Source organism: Zonotrichia albicollis, chromosome 8 (assembly GCF_047830755.1).
Source record: "Zonotrichia albicollis isolate bZonAlb1 chromosome 8, bZonAlb1.hap1, whole genome shotgun sequence".
NCBI classification, from domain to species: domain Eukaryota; kingdom Metazoa; phylum Chordata; class Aves; order Passeriformes; family Passerellidae; genus Zonotrichia; species Zonotrichia albicollis.
In genome coordinates this window covers 14,920,031-14,937,256 of record NC_133826.1, presented here as the reverse complement: position 1 = coordinate 14,937,256, position 17,226 = coordinate 14,920,031, and the positions used below count along the sequence as shown (strand labels likewise).

At 38.9% G+C, this 17,226-nt stretch overlaps 1 protein-coding gene across 4 annotated transcripts in view; it reads left to right on the top strand.

Annotated features, from left to right (window-relative positions):
- COL24A1 (collagen type XXIV alpha 1 chain) overlaps nt 1-17,226 on the top strand; it is a 119,118-nt gene that overhangs the window by 67,123 nt on the left and 34,769 nt on the right. For 3 of the 4 annotated variants that reach the window (XR_012581303.1, XM_074546065.1, XM_074546064.1), the window contains 7 exons: nt 7,254-7,307; nt 9,042-9,095; nt 9,690-9,743; nt 10,483-10,536; nt 15,912-15,965; nt 16,226-16,270; nt 16,386-16,430. Coding sequence is in view for 3 of the 4 variants with exons in the window: in XM_074546065.1 (XP_074402166.1) it covers nt 7,254-7,307; nt 9,042-9,095; nt 9,690-9,743; nt 10,483-10,536; nt 15,912-15,965; nt 16,226-16,270; nt 16,386-16,430 (360 nt within the window). In the remaining variant the exon portion in view is untranslated. The remainder of the gene's footprint in view (nt 1-7,253; nt 7,308-9,041; nt 9,096-9,689; nt 9,744-10,482; nt 10,537-15,911; nt 15,966-16,225; nt 16,271-16,385; nt 16,431-17,226) is intronic. The other variant, XM_074546066.1, reaches the window with a different exon arrangement.

Below are 17,226 nucleotides of genomic sequence, written 5' to 3'. Positions count from 1 at the left end.
CATGTTAGACAAAACTGATAACATTTACTATGTTTTACAGTGACATGCACCAAAACCCTCAACAAAAGACAAAGCTGTGCTCAATCTCGAATCCTTGCATCAATACTAGTACATGAAACAGCCACAGAACCTAGTTACTTAACTTTCTGGATTTGACATAGAATTTTTTTTTTTTTTTGCTCCACAGTGAGCTTGAATTCAGTGGACAAATTTTGCACAACTCAGTTATTTTGTGTAAGCATAATGTCTTTCACCACTAGAAGAGCTCCATTCTATGTAGTAATTACTAGCTCAAACACACAATCAATGATGATACGTTGCAGTGATGTTAAATAAAATCATCATACCAGTACCTGACTACAGTCAGGGGCAAGCTGCAAGAAGGAAATAATATTTTCTGTGCCAAACAAACCCTGTTGCAGTCTTGTAAAGAAAGATAATTATAGCCAATCATTAATTGCCATTTCCCACTTGTGATATTTGGAGAACTTACGTGATACAGAACGGCACACAATACCTGAAAACCAAAATAGTTTCTAAGTTATTGATAAATATTTCTTATTTTTACCTGTGGGTTGTAGAATATCTTCTGCTTTATGTACATTTATCTAATCAAATGAGCTTCATAGGTCCTTGATGTGTGGTGACCTTTGCATTGTCTGGCAGCAGAGGACCAATGCCCACTGCATGACCTTTAGGGGGATAATACATATTTTGTTGTCATTGAGGCCAGTGGTGAAACACCAAGAGGAGACACAAGCACACTCAACTCTTAGACCTTTCAAAACTCCTTTCCTTCACCTTATTCACCACTGCAATCTGTAACAGTTAAGCTTTTCCAAAAAGAATTGAAAAGTACTAACAGGAAGAATATGGTTTTTCTCATATGCATAAAATGCTTTTCCAGACGTGAGTCCTGATGCAAAATATTCACTTCTGTATGCTTTGGACACAGACCTTGCTTCCAGCTTCTCAACAGCTTCTGTTTGTAACAAGTAATTTCTCTTTCCCTTGGCACGCACACAGAGTATGGACTTGTTAATTCACAGATAAATCCACTCACTGTTATTCAGCATTGGCTCTGGTGGCATGAGCGCATCTCTGGAATCAAACATGCCACACACAAAAAAAAAAATTTGAAAACCAAAGTGCAAAAGCAAAGTACAAGTGCTACCAACCACTGGGACAGATTTTGAGATGGAGTCAAAGAAAGGGGCATATCTGTCCTTACTGATGCCTTGTGCAGTTTGTGTGCTACCTGGTGCTTGGTGGCACTAAATACAGAGAGGAACTGTACAAATAGCAGTAAAAATGTGCAAGTACTGTAAAGTTTATTTGATATTAAAGGCAAAAGGAAAAAGAAATTGCTAAAATGTTGATAATAAGCCCAATGTCTAAAGAATTTTGTGTATTTGCTTTTTCCCTTCTGCACCACGACCTCAGCAGCTTCCCCTTTTGGCTTGTCTACAGTTTTCTGTTTATTCATTACATCTATGGACAGACTTCTTCAAATTACAGGATGTAGCACATATTTTCAAGTCCATGGTAAAAATATATTATACTGGTTCTTAGCAGTGGGGAATCCATCATAGCATTCCAGTTTTCCAAATGACAACTAGTGCATTTCCTGAATAAGCTGTCCAAAGAAGCAATTTTGCAATCATAAATCCTGTAAATGCTGAAATTATTGAAAATTATGCCATGACCACATGTGCCTGCTATTGATACCAAAGGGTTGTGCCAATATTTTTCTTCTGTTTCTTTCAATTTGCTTACTTCCCCTGGTATCATCCATCTCTTGTCATTGACTAAAATGTCTGCAACACCTGTTTGAGGTTGCAAAATAGTTATTCCATTTCTCTAGCAGCTTTCCCAGGTCCTGCTTAATACCTGCTTTGAAGAGCACAAATGGCAATTCTGCACAAGCAGGGAAACTTCAACAGCAGGAGATTGGACTGTAGCACTTGGCTTTGCAGCCTAGTAAGGTGGAATATGTGCTGAAATTCAGCTCTGTCAATAGTATAGAAGCCCCAGCATCCAACATTTCTTAGGTCACATGAAGCTGCTAATTCCTCAGAGCACATTTCTGCCAAAATATTTCTGGATGCTTGTCCACTGTGGAAACAGAGCAGACTAAATTTATGAAATGTTTGCTGTGCTCATAAGCATAAATGACACACATTTAAGAGTAGACCAGGAATGTGCTTCAAGTCAGACTTCAGACACTATTCCTTAACCAAATCCTACAACAAAAGCTGGTTTTTTGGCTACAGCATATGTTGTGTTTGTTTAAAGGGGAAGGGAGGCAGATTGAGGTGGGGCTGCTTGGTTCAGCAGAGCCCTGAGCTGGGGTAGAATCCAGCAGCTGTTCCTTGCTGCAGGATATTTGGTTAACTGCAGGACCAACAGGTCCAATTGAAGAGGGATTGGTTAAGATAGTGAGAACCAAGGGAACAGCAGACAGAGCAAATTTACAATGCTGATAAGACAAAATCTTTTGGAAGCCATGCCAAAAGAAACAACCCTTTCAGCTATTGAGAAAATTCCCCTTATATTTTGGGGGAGGAAATTTTTTTTCTTTGCTGACATGTGCAACTGGATGTTTTTATGTTAGATAAATGCAGTTCATTGATGGAGAGCAAATATTTGAAACTCATTTCAGTCATCTCCTACAAATGATCAATTTGCTAAAATTTGTTAAAGAAATTCAGCCTGTACTCTTCTGAATTAGAAATCCTTGATGTTTGTACACACATTGAGACAGAGTAGAAGGGTAGAACTGTCAGCTGTAGTATGTGCAACTGGTGTCAAAAGGCAGAGTTCGTGAACACAAATCCTGGAAAAATAATCTCCAGAAATTACATGTCAGCAAATTTCCCTGGTTGCACATAGTTTTTGAAACAACAGAAGGAAACCAAGCTGAAATAAAAAGTGCTTTGCCATGAAAAAACCCTTACAGTGCAGCAAAGGAAAAGCAGTGATGTTCAGGCTGTGGATGGCAGCTCCAGAGCAGGCTGTAAATGGTCAGTCTGCAGGAGTCTGTGAAAGACAATAAAATACTGCAGGCAGGCCATGTACCTTGTAGCTGAGCTGCTTTTGGGAAGAATTACCATAAAGCAATTACTACGTCCTTCAGAGGGGTAAAAATCAGCTGGATTAGGCACCAGGGATGCATAATTCAGGGAGAATGGAAACTGCAATTCCTTCTGCTTGAAGAAAAGATTAAGTGAACTTTAACTGATGTGTTCAGGATGCTCAACAGAAGGAGTTGTTTGAATTATCCTGAAAAGTCTGGGCTTTAGGGATATACAAAAGAGAATTTTAAACCATAGGCTAAAAGATAAGTCAATTGAGGAAAGCCTTTTTTTCCAAAGTCTGGTGAATGCATGGGACATTGCCAAGAGCTTCCAAAGAGGGAACTGCTCCAGCTGCTTTCAGAAAGCGGTTGGATAGAGATTATTGTGGGTTCTATGAAGGACTTAACAGTGAATGGCAATAAAGGTGCTTCTGTGTCTTACCTTGTGCTTGTTTCTACCCCAGGTGACCTGATATGCTATAGCTCCTGCTGAGAGGAGTGCAGAAGGAGTTACAGTAGCTAGAAGTTAGCTTTATCAAGCTGCTGCTCATTTTTCTTGAAGGATTTTTTGCTAGTGGTTCTTTTTATCATTTTGGTTTCAGCTGTTTTTTAGGGTTCATAATAGTACCTGCACATGATATCTGCAGTTCAGCTTCCAAAATTTTGTCAGTGAGCACATCCTACCCCCACTTGGTCAGGCAGCTTCCCTTAAATGCAAGCATTCCTCTACAGGTAGAGGAATATCAAATCTCTATCAAATAGAATTACCCTGCTTTACACTGGCAGCAAAATTTAATAAATTTATTTATTTCTTAAAACTCCTGTTGAGTAGGTGATTGGTGCCAGTACATTTTGCTTTTCAAATATTCAGGTAGTTTCTTTAAAGAATGGAGTAAAATATCAGCTGCAGGGTGCAAATATGGTGCATCTCTGCTCTTATTCACTTCCTCCATTGGCCATAGCAAATCACACATTTTCATTTAGATTATCGCCTCTGGTTGATTACAAACCAAGTTTCTCAACAGACAGAAAATTAATAAAAAAATGTCATTGTGACAAGATAGTATTTTAAATGTATTATGTCATCTTATTAAATGAATGTTGAATAAAGATGTTTGAGAAAGCTGAACTGTAAATGAAATAGCACTGGATTGGAAAATTTTCAATTATCACAGAAGAGCATATTAAAGTACAACTTGGCAGGTAACTGCTGTCGTGGGAATATTTGGAACTAGCTGTATGTTCATTTCTCACTAGCAGGTTTTTCAATGGATTACTCTATACTTGAGTTTGCATTAAGTGTACAATGTGTTTTCAATTATTCAACTGCAGTCCAGTTTCTAACACAGAGCATATGCCCTGGCAAGATGTTTTTGTCTTTCTCAGGCATGTGTTAGTTGTGAGATCTGGTCTTTGATTCATTTTCTACAAAATAGTCCTGTCAAGAAGGTTTCTAAAATGCTGTTATTATGCTGCTATTTTCACTGGAGACTTTTACACAAGTCCTTGTAAATGAAAGTTGATGACTGTTTTTTTAATAAGTTGCTGATTTCTTTTTTTAATCACTTCAGGATTTTTTCTTCACTTTTTTGTTTTCTAATATATTCAGTTTTCTATTTGGAATCCATCACTGCTCCCCAGAGGATTGAAGGGATGCTGGAAGACATTGATTCAACAGATCTGCTTTGGACTGTATTCCTTTTCTTACATAAGATGGAGAGAGTTGAAACCTCAATCCAGTCCTAGTAGCTGCTCTTATAGCAAGCCAGTCCAAATCTGGGATTTCAAGAGACACATGATCTTACAGAAAGTCTGTCAGGAATGATGTAGGGACATCACTTTATGGTTAATAGGTTAATATGTTGACAGAACAAGATATTTTGCTCTCTGTACTTTCTTTTTACTGAATACTACTAATTGTTTGAAACTCAAGATTCTATTCTTAAGTAAGTATTTTGGCTCTCTTGCCTGTGTGCATACCAGCCCTAGCATTTTCTCAGTCTCAGATACTTGACCTCTGTTTTGGAAGTCAAATGTAGGAGCATTTAGTTAACCTGTCATGAATTTCTTTCGCCTTCATACCTTCTGAAGTCCCTGTTGCTTCTAGCATTTCACTGGCTTCACTTCTAGTCATCTTGACTATTGTTTTGCTTTCCATGGATATCATATTCCAGGTATGCCAAGTTTCTTTTACGTCTTTTTATCAGCCTTCTTAGCGTTTTTACCATAAATTTTCTTAACTACTTTTGAGGAATAGCCAATGTATAAGAAACGTTCTGTTTAATAGCCAGCTTCGGTCCTCTCTCTGGAGGGTGCCATAGGCTTGCCCTAATGTGCTAGGGAATACAAGAGCACATTCACAGTCACTGCTTCCTAGTCATTGCTGCTCTTGCAGCCCAGAACAACCAAATTGGGAAGACAGTACTTCTGAATTGAAAAGAGAACTTGAGCAGAGCTGTACATTGAATGATTCACTGCTGGGGCAAGGCACAGCTCTCCATCTTTCTGATCAGCATCTTCAGTCCTGCAAACAGCATGGCATTGGCCATGGGTGGGAGATCAGGAGTGTCTCTGTGGGGAGAGAACAGGTCTGAGTTTCACCTTGGCTCTAATTATGTCTTCTGTTCTTTCTGGAACAGGGGAATCAAAGTGATTCATCTTTAGCATTTTGAAACTGTACCTCCACACCTCTTAGCTTGATAAGCAGGAGCACAGGGTAATTCTTTGTCTCACAGCTTTCAGCCTGCTACTGAGGCCTACTGTTGGCTCTGACTCGGGGCTCTCACTCTCAAAATCCATCACAAAAGTCCCTGGTTGCTGCCAGTGACGTCGGGGCCATTGCCTCAGTGCCAGTATCACCAGGACCCATCTCTGGCTGCTGCCAGGGCAGGAGACATCTCAGTTCTGACATATAATACACAAGTTCCCACACATCATATATCAGTCCAGTGGCCATACAGGTGCCTGCTTATCTCTTTAGTTCCTTCCATAAAGTAATTTGTGCCAGTACTGTCAGCCTCAGAAGTAGCTGTATCGCTGGCTCTTTGCCATATGTTCAAACTGTGGGATTTCCAGCATAGCTAGCAGTCCAAGAGAACAAGTAATCATAAAATCTCTACTTACTTTACACCTGTTTTGTTAAAGGACTTGAGGCTGAACTGTATCCAGATTCTACAGATAAAGACTGCATTTTTAATTTTTTTAAGTAATGCCATTTTTTCCAAATTGTACTTCAATGCCAGTGCAGTGCTACTAATGCTAGTTCCTTCTTGCACACATAAAGATGGCAATGCCAATGTGTGAATTGACATAACTTTCTCTTTTTTTTCCTTTTTCAAGTGATACAGGCATCATACAGTTGTGTGTTATATCATTACTGGGAACTTCCACATTTCTGCCGTGTTCCCAGAGCAGTCTTGCTCTGTGTACTCTGGGCACTTCGTGCTTTTTCTTCAAGCTCATTGTGTCATATTTTTCTCAATTAGAACCTTGTGCTATAATTTCTTTTTCTTTTAGCTTTCATAACAAAGTAGGTATTGTTAGCACTGGGAATAAGGTTTTTAAAAGTACTTCCTCTCCTGTTTCCCATCCCATATGGTTGTACTTGTTCTATCCAGTGGAAATTTGTGAGAGAGCCTCCGGAGAGAATTATTTCTTTTTTGAATGCCTGAAAGGCTCTGATCCTCTGACTTCAAAGGCATTTGGGGCTACTACTTTTGAAGGGAAAATTCTGACAACACCTGATCCAATATAAGTTTGTTTTGACTGCATTTTACTTTGTTCCACTGAATTTATTCCCTTTGAAATTTGTGGTCAGACTGAAGCACTAGCAGAGCAATTATCACCTTTATTTGTATTTTTGTGAAGCTTTTAGCAGTGCAAGGTTGAGCTGAGTGGCAGATCTAAGTTGGCAGGGTGGCATTGTGATGAAGTGGATGCAGTTTTCCTCCTGGCAGTAGCTGATTGCTGTTGGTGCTGATGCAGGGTCCCTGTGAGCCCCCACTGTCACAAGGTGCCCCTTAGGCTGGCATGGGCTCTCTGAGAGGGAGAAATGGGCCCTGGGGTGTCTCTATGGCTCTCTGTCAGGGAGAATTGGGCCCTGCTCTGTTGCTGGAGAGCTGCTGACCGTGAACTAGTAGAGACAGCATGTAAGTAAGTCTTCTTTCTTTGTATACAGGGATCAGCTGGCTTACCTGGAGAAGCTGGGCCATCTGGAGACCTGGGTGAAAAGGTATAATAACGGATCTGACTGCTCAGCAGCTTTGAAAACCATTGGGGTGATAAAGTACTGGTGAGAGATCATTTGCTGACCACTGTCAGTGCTAATGTTCCTGTAGCTATTTCAGAGCATGGGGATTTAAAAACTTGTAATCCAAATGTTCCTATTTGAGATATGTATCTGATATCCTTGCTTTTGCTTCACAGTTAATTTGGAGTTGACAGATTTGATACCTTTCTTATATCACTTTACTATACTGCTATTGTTTCAGAGAAACTGGCATGCATTATACTTGTTTTATACAGTACTCACTGGTTTTGCACTACTACATAATGAAGAAAAAAGCAGAAAGGTAAAACTTGGCTCCATACATTAACTGAATAAAAAAGACAAGCCTGAGTTTTGTCTGCTGTGCAGCAACTGTTGTGTTTGTGAAAGCAAAGCCTGGCAGACTCAATGTGACTAGAACAGTATAAATAGCTTAAGTGTGTCTGACATGGTTTTATTTAGGTGAAGTATTTTAAAACTGAAAACTAGGAAGTTATTACTGGACTGCATGCCAGCTTCAATTATGATAAAAACATAATTGTTTGTGAGAATGATGCAGGACCATTTGTATTTCTTTCCTGCAGGGCTGAATTATTTCACCTAGACTAGTGTCTGCTATTTAGATATTTTATTGAGGAAGTCTTAATCTACTATTAGGGAATTCCATTAAAAGCTGATTATAATTTATGTAATCTGTGAAAGGAAATGCATCAGTGGAAAGCCCTGCTTTAGATTTAGACAAATGTCTTACAGTTTTAGTGATAATGTCATCTTAGAATTTCATGTCAGAGGATTCTTGTTCTTCATAATTACACTTGGCCCAAAAAGATTACCTTGTGATACTGCTGCTAGCTTAGCTAGGAGGGGAAAAGAAGTAAAAGACTAATTAAATTGTCATGAGCAAATGGAAGGAAGCTTCTTCATGGTGCAATAATTGTCACTGCTATGCTGTTTCTACAGAATTTATTCTTCCTCTCTTGTGGATTAAGTAGTGCAAGGTAACACATGCTATGTGGATTTAAATGACAAATGCATTTCCAGTCTAATTACAGTATACAATATAAATTAGAGTGCTATTACTATGTCATGTGCACTATTTGTAATAAAAGTGTAATCTTCTGAGGATAATCTACAGCTAAGTCTGATATTTGGGCTGGATGTGACATGAATGAAAAGTGAAAAGGTATGGGAGACCAGAAAACACCCTTCCTGCTTTCCCTACTGAAGTTGCTTCATCAGCTGTTGAAGGGCTGGCCTTCCTTTTAGAGCTGTGCTTTCCTAACACATACTGAAGAAAAAAGGAAGAGAGAAAAAAATATTGTCTTTTTTCTTTGTTTGCTGTCCTGAATTTTATGGATTAAGGAACATACTATAAATATGATGCACCCAACAGAGAGAAAATATCTAGCAGCAGTTCTCAGAGACTGATGTAATCAAACCTCTTCTTCAGTCTTCTAGGAAAGAGAAGACATAGAAATTCAGTTGTGTACTTTTTTTAAAAGATGAATAGGCTTGTAGGAGGAAAGAATACAGAAATTTTAAAAAAAGAAAAGTTAAAAAAGGTCTCTGCACTGTTTCTGAAGGGCAGTTTCTCAACCAATAGTGTGATGCACTGACAGGTGCGCTCAGTGGACATTGGAAAAAGGGGAAGAATATTCAATGTTCTTTTCTTTTTCTTCTCTTTCTTTGTTGTTAAAGGGTGAGAGGGGCAGTCCAGGACCTGTAGGCCCTCCTGGAGAAAAAGGTGCCATGGTAAGTTACAAGTAATGTAAAATCCACAATTATGTTACTTATAAAAGCACTTTAGTCTCCAAAACAGTAATAAGTTCTCTCCCTTCTAGCTGTGCAGACCTTATGGGAGAGCAGTATTTGTGATGCATGGTCCCTACGAAGTTTCATTTTATGGCTTTATCCCCTCTGCAGCAGTGATTGCAAAGTGATCTGCTGAATGAAACTGTAGAGCAACTGCATTTTTGAAAAACTGCTCTAAGCAGGGAGAATTAACAGGAGAGAAAGTAAAATACCCATTTCCTGTGTAAACCTGAGTAACCCAGGTTATCCAGATAGAGTAGTAAATATCATCACCTCTAGTTCCACTGCCCAGCACTTCCCAAAGAGCTCCTGGGTGCCCCTCCTGTGGGGGACAGGCCTCCTGGCCAGACCCTTGTCCTGAGGCAGGACACAGCACTCCATGGAGGGCTGCTGGGCTGCACAAGTGACACACCACACACATGTGCCCATGTTCTTGTTGAAGTTTTCTAGAAAATGTGCTGCAGGCTTGGCTGTTGCTATAATAGCAATTTAGATAAAACTTTTCTGTCTTTTCTATGTTTATTTTAATTCTAGGGCTATCCAGGACCTCCAGGAGGCCCTGGACCTGTGGGGCCAGAAGGATTACCTGTAGGTATAGGGTGGTGCTTTGGTTTGACGTAAAATGAGCTATTTTCAAATTGTCTTGTTGCTTTGGTGAAGCTAAGAATAGTTTCTAGTTTGTATTGCAATCTATAAAACTGTCATGAAAATGCACACGAGGACAGAATCTGTTCACTTGCTCTTTGCCAGGATGATCTATGAGAGAGGGAAAAATAATTATATGATTTACTCATCCATTTAAAAATCACTCCATTGAGACAAGTAGGGAAATGAAATTTTGCAAGGATGGTTAATAATTGAATAATATTTTTAGAATTCATTGGTGCCTAATACAGTATGAATAGATTCATTATGTGTTTAGTTTCATTGTTAATAAAAAATAAATTATAATCTCCTGTGTATAATTGATATAATTTGTCTACCATGGGTCTTCAATGCAGATAAAAACAAACCTTTTTTTCAGAAAATATTAATGCTTTTTAACATAATGTTGCTGAAATACAAGTATCTTCTAAAAATTTTGGGATAATAGAAGTAATCTATCCACCAGTCACATCAGTGTTTTGTAAAAATAATGTTACATAGAGTCTGTTAATTAGATTTTTCTACATAAATTGTACAAACACAATTAATTGAATTTGAACCATGGGTGAAAGTGATTGATATTTTTTTCTTGCATTGGTTGTTGCTCGAGGTGCATAAGCCTTGTAATTTTGAGGAACCTGTGTTTAGAAGCCAATGAATAATAAGTTTGTTTGACATGTAGGGACCTTCAGGGGCACGAGGACCCTCAGGGCCACAGGGACCCAAGGGAAGAAGAGTAAGTACCCATGCTCCTTGTGTTCCTTAGAGCAGAGAGTGATGTGCTGCAAAGATGATTCTGGAATATAACCCATTTACAGCTGCTCCCTGTGTCCTCTGCACTGAACTCCTTTGTACTGAAATCAGGTAGATTATACTTGTATTTCCGTGCAGGAAACAATCTGAATCTTCATTTCTCCTCACAGTGCAATGGGCTTTGCCATTGGTTTCAGCTGAGAGCAAAACTAGAACCAAGATGACCACTTGACTCTTTCTGTACACATAAACATGCAAAAGTTGCCATTTATAACTACCGCTGGACTATTTCAATGTTTTAAGGACAATTTTCTTTACCTGCATTTACTTCCTTGGAAATACAATCAAAGTCTCTCAAAGACAGTTTTGAGGGAGGCAGAAGTGTAATCAGAAGTTACTGTGTGCTAAACTTTGAACCTGCACTTGTCAGATTGTCATTTCCATTTCATTTTATGAGGGAAATGGATTTTCTCACTGTATACAAAACCCTGATCCAAAGCCCACATTAGTGAAGTGTCTCTCACCTTACCTACCAGTTTGACACCATATCCATGATTCCTAAGAGACTTGTACAGATCATACCAGGGGCTGGACCGGGGTGTCTTCACAGCTCCATTTATTCCTGATAAATATCTCTATGATTTTGGCAGCACATCATGGAGTACAGTGCTTATAATTAAAGATCACTCAAAATAAATCCCAAATATCCCAAGGTCTGTAAGAGTCCAGTTTTGGAATTGTGATTTATGCCTTTGCCTCCACCCAGCATGACTGGGAATGTCTCATGAAAGAGGCTCTCAGGACAGACCCAGGTCCTCAGGCTCTGAGAACAAACTCCCACTGAGGCCACTGAGAATTTTTTCTGCTCTCAAGATCAAAATATCAGACCAAAAGTGGAATCTCACATAAGGAAAATATCTGAGGTGCCCTGAAACCTGGGGTTTGTCATCTCTGGCTTCAGAAGAAGTGTCAGAACCCAGAGCTCTGTATGGAAAGCCTCAGAAAATGCATAGCACAGTCAGATACAGCAGTTAAATGGAAGCATATGGAAACCTCCCTTCATTGTGTGGAAACAAGAATGTAGCCTGTCTTCACAGCTGGAATCTGTGAGAAGTCTTAGAAACACTGACCCTCTACTTGTGCACTGTCACAGAATGGAATTCATTCACTTCATAAATTCTGGACCTTTCTACAATGGTTTTGCATCCAAGCTTACCCAGCAGCTCACTCCTGTCTGAGAGTATCCAGCTGTTCACTCTGCAGATCCCCAGGAGCTCTGGCCAGCTGAAGGGAGCCTGTCTAGGAGCCTATGGAATATCTCACCCTGGGGGATTTCAGGGAACATGCCACTGGGCACAGCACTAGCACAGAGACTCCTTAGCTCATGCCTGGGACTTGATGCACTTGGCTGGAATCATATGGAAGGTCTATTACACTTTATTTTTTTAGTATTAATCTTATGAAAACACAGAGGGAGAGCACCATTTTGTAGCTACTTCAATGGCAGAATGCCACTGAGGGTGAATGTATCAATATGTAGGAGAAAGAATTTCTTTCCATGACCAGAGGGAAGAAATGCATTAGTCTGGAAGCCTGGCAGTGTAAGCAGCCATGAAGTCGCTGTTGCATCATCTTCTGTTGTCTTTGCTAATGTGTGACATAAAATACAACATCAGAGACTGCTTTCACTTCATGCCGTGGTCTTGGACTAACACAACTGTAGCTCCTAGTTTGAGAGAAAGAGATTCTGTATCATTAGACTGATTTTATAAGTAAGACCTAGGCAAAATTGCCAACAGGTGCGAAAATTCTTGGCATTTAGTATTCTTCAGATTGGCATTTGGTATTTTAAAGCTCAAAAGAAGTCATTTTCTGTTCTTTCCTGGAACACAGATCATGAAGTTTGGACTTGAAAATGCAGATAAATGACACAGCGAACTGCTGTAAATTTAGGGTCAGGCAGCAGCAACCCCTGTCTCTAGCAGCCAGTAGGGCTGTCCCTGGCTTAGTGGTGTCTGTACTGCCATGAAGAACCTCAGCTGCCTGAGGACATCTGTGCTTTGTTTTAATGAGTGATATCTTTCATATTTCTCATAGGGAATATGGAACTTAGCAAATTGTGTGCACTTGGAAAACAAGTGTCCAGTATCCAGGGTGGTTCATTGATAGCTGAATGTTTATGTCTCTTAATTGTTTGAAGGAAGTGAGAGTAAATTGATGTCGTTTTCTAATATTGTTCCATATCAGCCACCAAAAAATAGTAGCTATATATTGTGTTTGTGTAGTTTCTGCTCTTCTGGTATTTGGGAGACAGGATGAGAAGGAAGAAAAATAGTTAAATTGTGCTTTTTGCCTTCTTAGATGAACTTTTTCTCAGATGATCATCCTAGAGTTTTCAGTGTAAAATGTTCCATTTTAGAAACAGAGCTGAACCCAGTCCAAAGAGAAAAGCAGTAGCAATCATTTGGCAGCCTCACTCCCCAGCTCTCTTGGAACCTAATTTAAATAACAGCAGGCAAATCAAGTATATCTCTCATTCTGTACTACCTCTAGTAAGAAATTGTACAATCCAATTCATCTCTGCCAATAGGAGTCACACCATACTATTTATAGGAATGTTATTGTGTGCTTTTGTCAGGATATTAAATTGCCTTTCCCTTGGATTCCTGCCCTTTGTTCTGTGGCTGGCTAAAGGAAGGCATGGCCCAGAGGATCATGTTGCTTGCTGTTACTTTGCATTCAATTCAGTGTTTTATAGTAGAAGGTTGGTTGACTTTTTTGCTTAACTATTAGTGATCAGATCAGTTGTCACGGGCTGCCATGAACTCCAAGGTGAACTCGAGGTGAACTCCACTGAAATGGAGATCTGTGTAAGTGCCAGAAAGGTTTTGGTGTGTTATGTGCATAACACAGACTAAGAATCTTGTGCAGTCTTCTGACAGGCCTGTTCCTCAAACTGCAAGCTATGATCCTCTTCATGATTAAAATTATGTCAGAAATGTTGAAAGACTTTATCTGGTAATTCTATATGATAGAAGATAAAGCCTAGAAAGACAATTCCTTATTGCACAAATCTGTAAAATGGAATCCTGTCTTTTTTCTTCCTTGAATATTTAATCTTGGGATTCTATCCTCTGGTCAGCCCTGTGGAGAACACACGAAGAGAAATGACAGGTCACATATCTAAAAAGTCTGAGAAAAATCTAAAACTGTCCTGCAATTGCTTAACTTCAGGCTGTCAATTTCCCCCTTCCTTGTGTTGCCTTAGGTGGTTCCTCCATGGGTCTTCCTTGAGCTTCTGTCCCTTCTACCCCCACAGCCGAAAGACCTGTCCTCACTCCATCTCAGTCTCTTCCTGAATTTTCATCACAACTGATACCTGTGTTGCAGATAGCAGTGACAGAAAAAAGTGAAGAGCAGTAACCTGAAATTAATTTGATCAATATGTTTAGCTTTCTTTTGAATTATGCTATAGAGTAATTCAACAATTGAGTTACCCAGTTGCATAATCTCAACATGAGTCACAATATAAATGTTTTTATAAAAGCCTCCTTTGAAAACACCACTAGTGTTTTGTTTCTAATCTCTGAGGGCACTGAAGTCACAGATTTTTTTCCATAGACTTCAGTATTGTTTGGTTCGGGACCTTTCACATTGAGTGCCATGTGGTAGCTCAGTGTTGTCTTCTGTAGCCTCTTTTCTTCTCTAGCCTCTTTTCCTCTCTAGCCCAAAGAAATGCCTCTAACTCCTCAGCCCTGGCTTACACCAGAACAGAAAAGGTGGCCAGACTAGCCCAAGGATTGGCTCACAAAGCTGTGTCCCACACTACAGAGTATTTCGTGCAGCTCTCCCTGCCTGCCCTTTTTCCTTTTCCTATGCTTTCTGTGTTGCTCTGTGCTGGCCAGAAGTAGCAGTGCTGAAATGATGACAGATGAATTCTCATGGGATATTTCTGGCTTTGCCAGGTTTGTGGTTATATATCAACTCACAGGAAAGGCCTGTTCCTGAGAGGTTTTCATTTCAGGAGAAAAGCCTAAATGATTCTGGATACACTCTGTTCCTGAGTTACCAGTCAGCCATTTTCCCTTTTGCTCCAGAGAAAAGTGTTCCAAGGGAGGTTTTGATATTGATCAGTCAGTCTGAGTCAGACACAATCCTGGTATGTTTTTTCTCAAAATATTCAGGAGAGATATGGAAGTCACAGATATTTTTTTGGAGGGAAAGTAAACTATATAAACTCAGATGTGCTTCCAACAAAGTCATTTTACAAGGCCCTATTATTATAATTTAGAACAGTTAGATGATTGAAAATCAGTCATGATTGGATGCCCTTTGCTATAAACCATGACCCAAGATGTCAGGTTCTCTACAACTCAGAAATTCACCATAGAAATGGAGACTGTTTTCCTCTAGGCACTGCCATAGTAGTGTACCAACTCCTTCTGATGCCAGCCCAGCCCAAATGCCACCAGGAAAGTTGTTATGTCTCATCATCTCAATGCACACTGCTGTAAAGAGCCTGTCTTGATACTTATCTAGCTTTTCCTTTGAAGTGGTCATTAGTTTTAAGTTGTTATTAACTGGTTTTAATTTAATGTTCCATACCTAAACAGTCATGGTTTTTAGAATTATGGAAATAACTTCCTAAGTTAGCATGGATAAAATATTATTTTCCATTTTGCTCATGACATATTTAAGGATTTTTCATTTGCTTGTAAGCTTATGAATTTGGATTCCCAATCTAAATAAAAAAACTCTGAATGTTTTGGCAATAGGTATTTGCCATATTATGCTACAATAATATAACAGGTTATCTTTGTTCATCTATTGCTTATAAAAAAAACCCATTTTACTCTAACAATAGACCACAGTAGTTCACAATTATAAATTTCTTCTAATCTTGCCTCAAACTGGTTTACTAGTGGAAGAATTTTATCTGCTTTTTCTAGTCTTACTAGCAAGGTTAATTTTTGTATATACATCTTAAAATGTGCTCAAAAACAAGTACTCTTTTTACCCAGTGATCATCTAAATCCCTCTAAGTCCATGTCTGTTTCTTGAGTACAAGGTGGATGAAAAAAAGAGCAGAAAACATCAGCCTGCCATCTGGCTCCAGCAGGGATTCTGAATGTTTTATTTACATACTTTTAAAAAAAATCTTTCTTCTTAAGTTCATAATTCAACAAACCAGAAACTCATTTTATTCTTCAAAGCTTTATTTCACATTTGACTCACAATGAAAATTGGTTTTCCTGCTAACAAAATGTTTCCCCTCTCCTAAAGCTTATGTAGCATCTCCTTAATGACAAGCAAAAATGATGCATAATTAGTATTCCCAATCACTTGTTCAATATTCAGGGGCCAAGAGGTCTCGATGGTCCTCCAGGAGAACTGGGAACAGGAGGTGTTAAGGTGAGTGTTTGCATTGCTCAGTACTATATAAAACACTGAGGCATACCATAACAAATAAAAGTAAAAAAACAAAAAAACCTCCAGCTACATGTTGCAGAAGCCAGTGATTTCCATTTAATCCAAGAGATTTGCAAATTTCTGGCTTTTCCAGGTACATTGAGGCATTTTCTGTAGTTACCCAGCATTTAAACTCGTAGTAACTGCATGCAGCTTATCAAGTAAATGTATGTAGAATTTACACATTGTTTGTTATTTATCAGGGAGAAAGAGGTGATTCAGGAAAGAAAGGAGTCCCTGGGCTCATTGTGAGTATTGGAGCCAGTGCTTGTAGTAAGCTTTAACACAGTAACTCTGATTTCTGAGCTGTGTTTGGAAATTACTTGAAGCCAGCATTTTCTTTTGATTTTTCTCTTTAACCAGGGTAAAGCTGGAAATCCAGGAGAAAGAGGAGATCAGGGTGCACTTGTGAGTATGAAATTCAGTAATACTTCTACCCAAAAAAATCCAGAAAATCTCATACTTTGTTTGACACTTGGGTTTGAGGAAGTTTATCTATTTCAGAGCAGCTGGAAAACTCTGACAGTTTGCATTTATTCATACAAAGAACCAGTGACAGAAGTGCAGTTTTAAGGATAAAAGTCTTTGTGACATAGAACAGTAATTCTTTGATAGAATTTGGAGTAGGTCTGTGTTATCAATGTAGGGATAAATGTAGAAATGTGTTAAATGAATATCATGTATAGAAGAAAATTCCTTTTAGTGCTTTTTTGAATGGAAATCTAATATGTTCTATTTGAGGCTTTTTTTACAAAGCAGGTTATCAGTCAGTCCAAATTGTACTGGATTTTCAACAAAGAGAGAAGCAAAAAAACCCCAAAAATTAAGCAGGAATGATGGTGATTTTGTTCTGCAGTTGAAACTCAAAATGTTGATTTTCACCATACTTCTCTTGCCTCTTCTGCTCAGATTTAGGAGCTTATTGCCTCTCACATTTGACACAGGGGGTTTTCATTTCCTCTTCATTCACTAGAACTTTTAGATGTATTTATATTCACAGAAATAAATGAAGCAAAACCTCATTAGGCTGAAATGATGTGTAATAGCACATTTATTAGCACATTATTTATTATTAGCACAAAGTTCAGGATACTGATGTATTATTCCCACAACTACAGTTTCTAGAAGACAGTGTGAGAAAAAAATGGTATGAGAAAGGTTGAGCAGAGAAAAAAGTGTGCTGTGAGCCTGCCTGATGATCTAA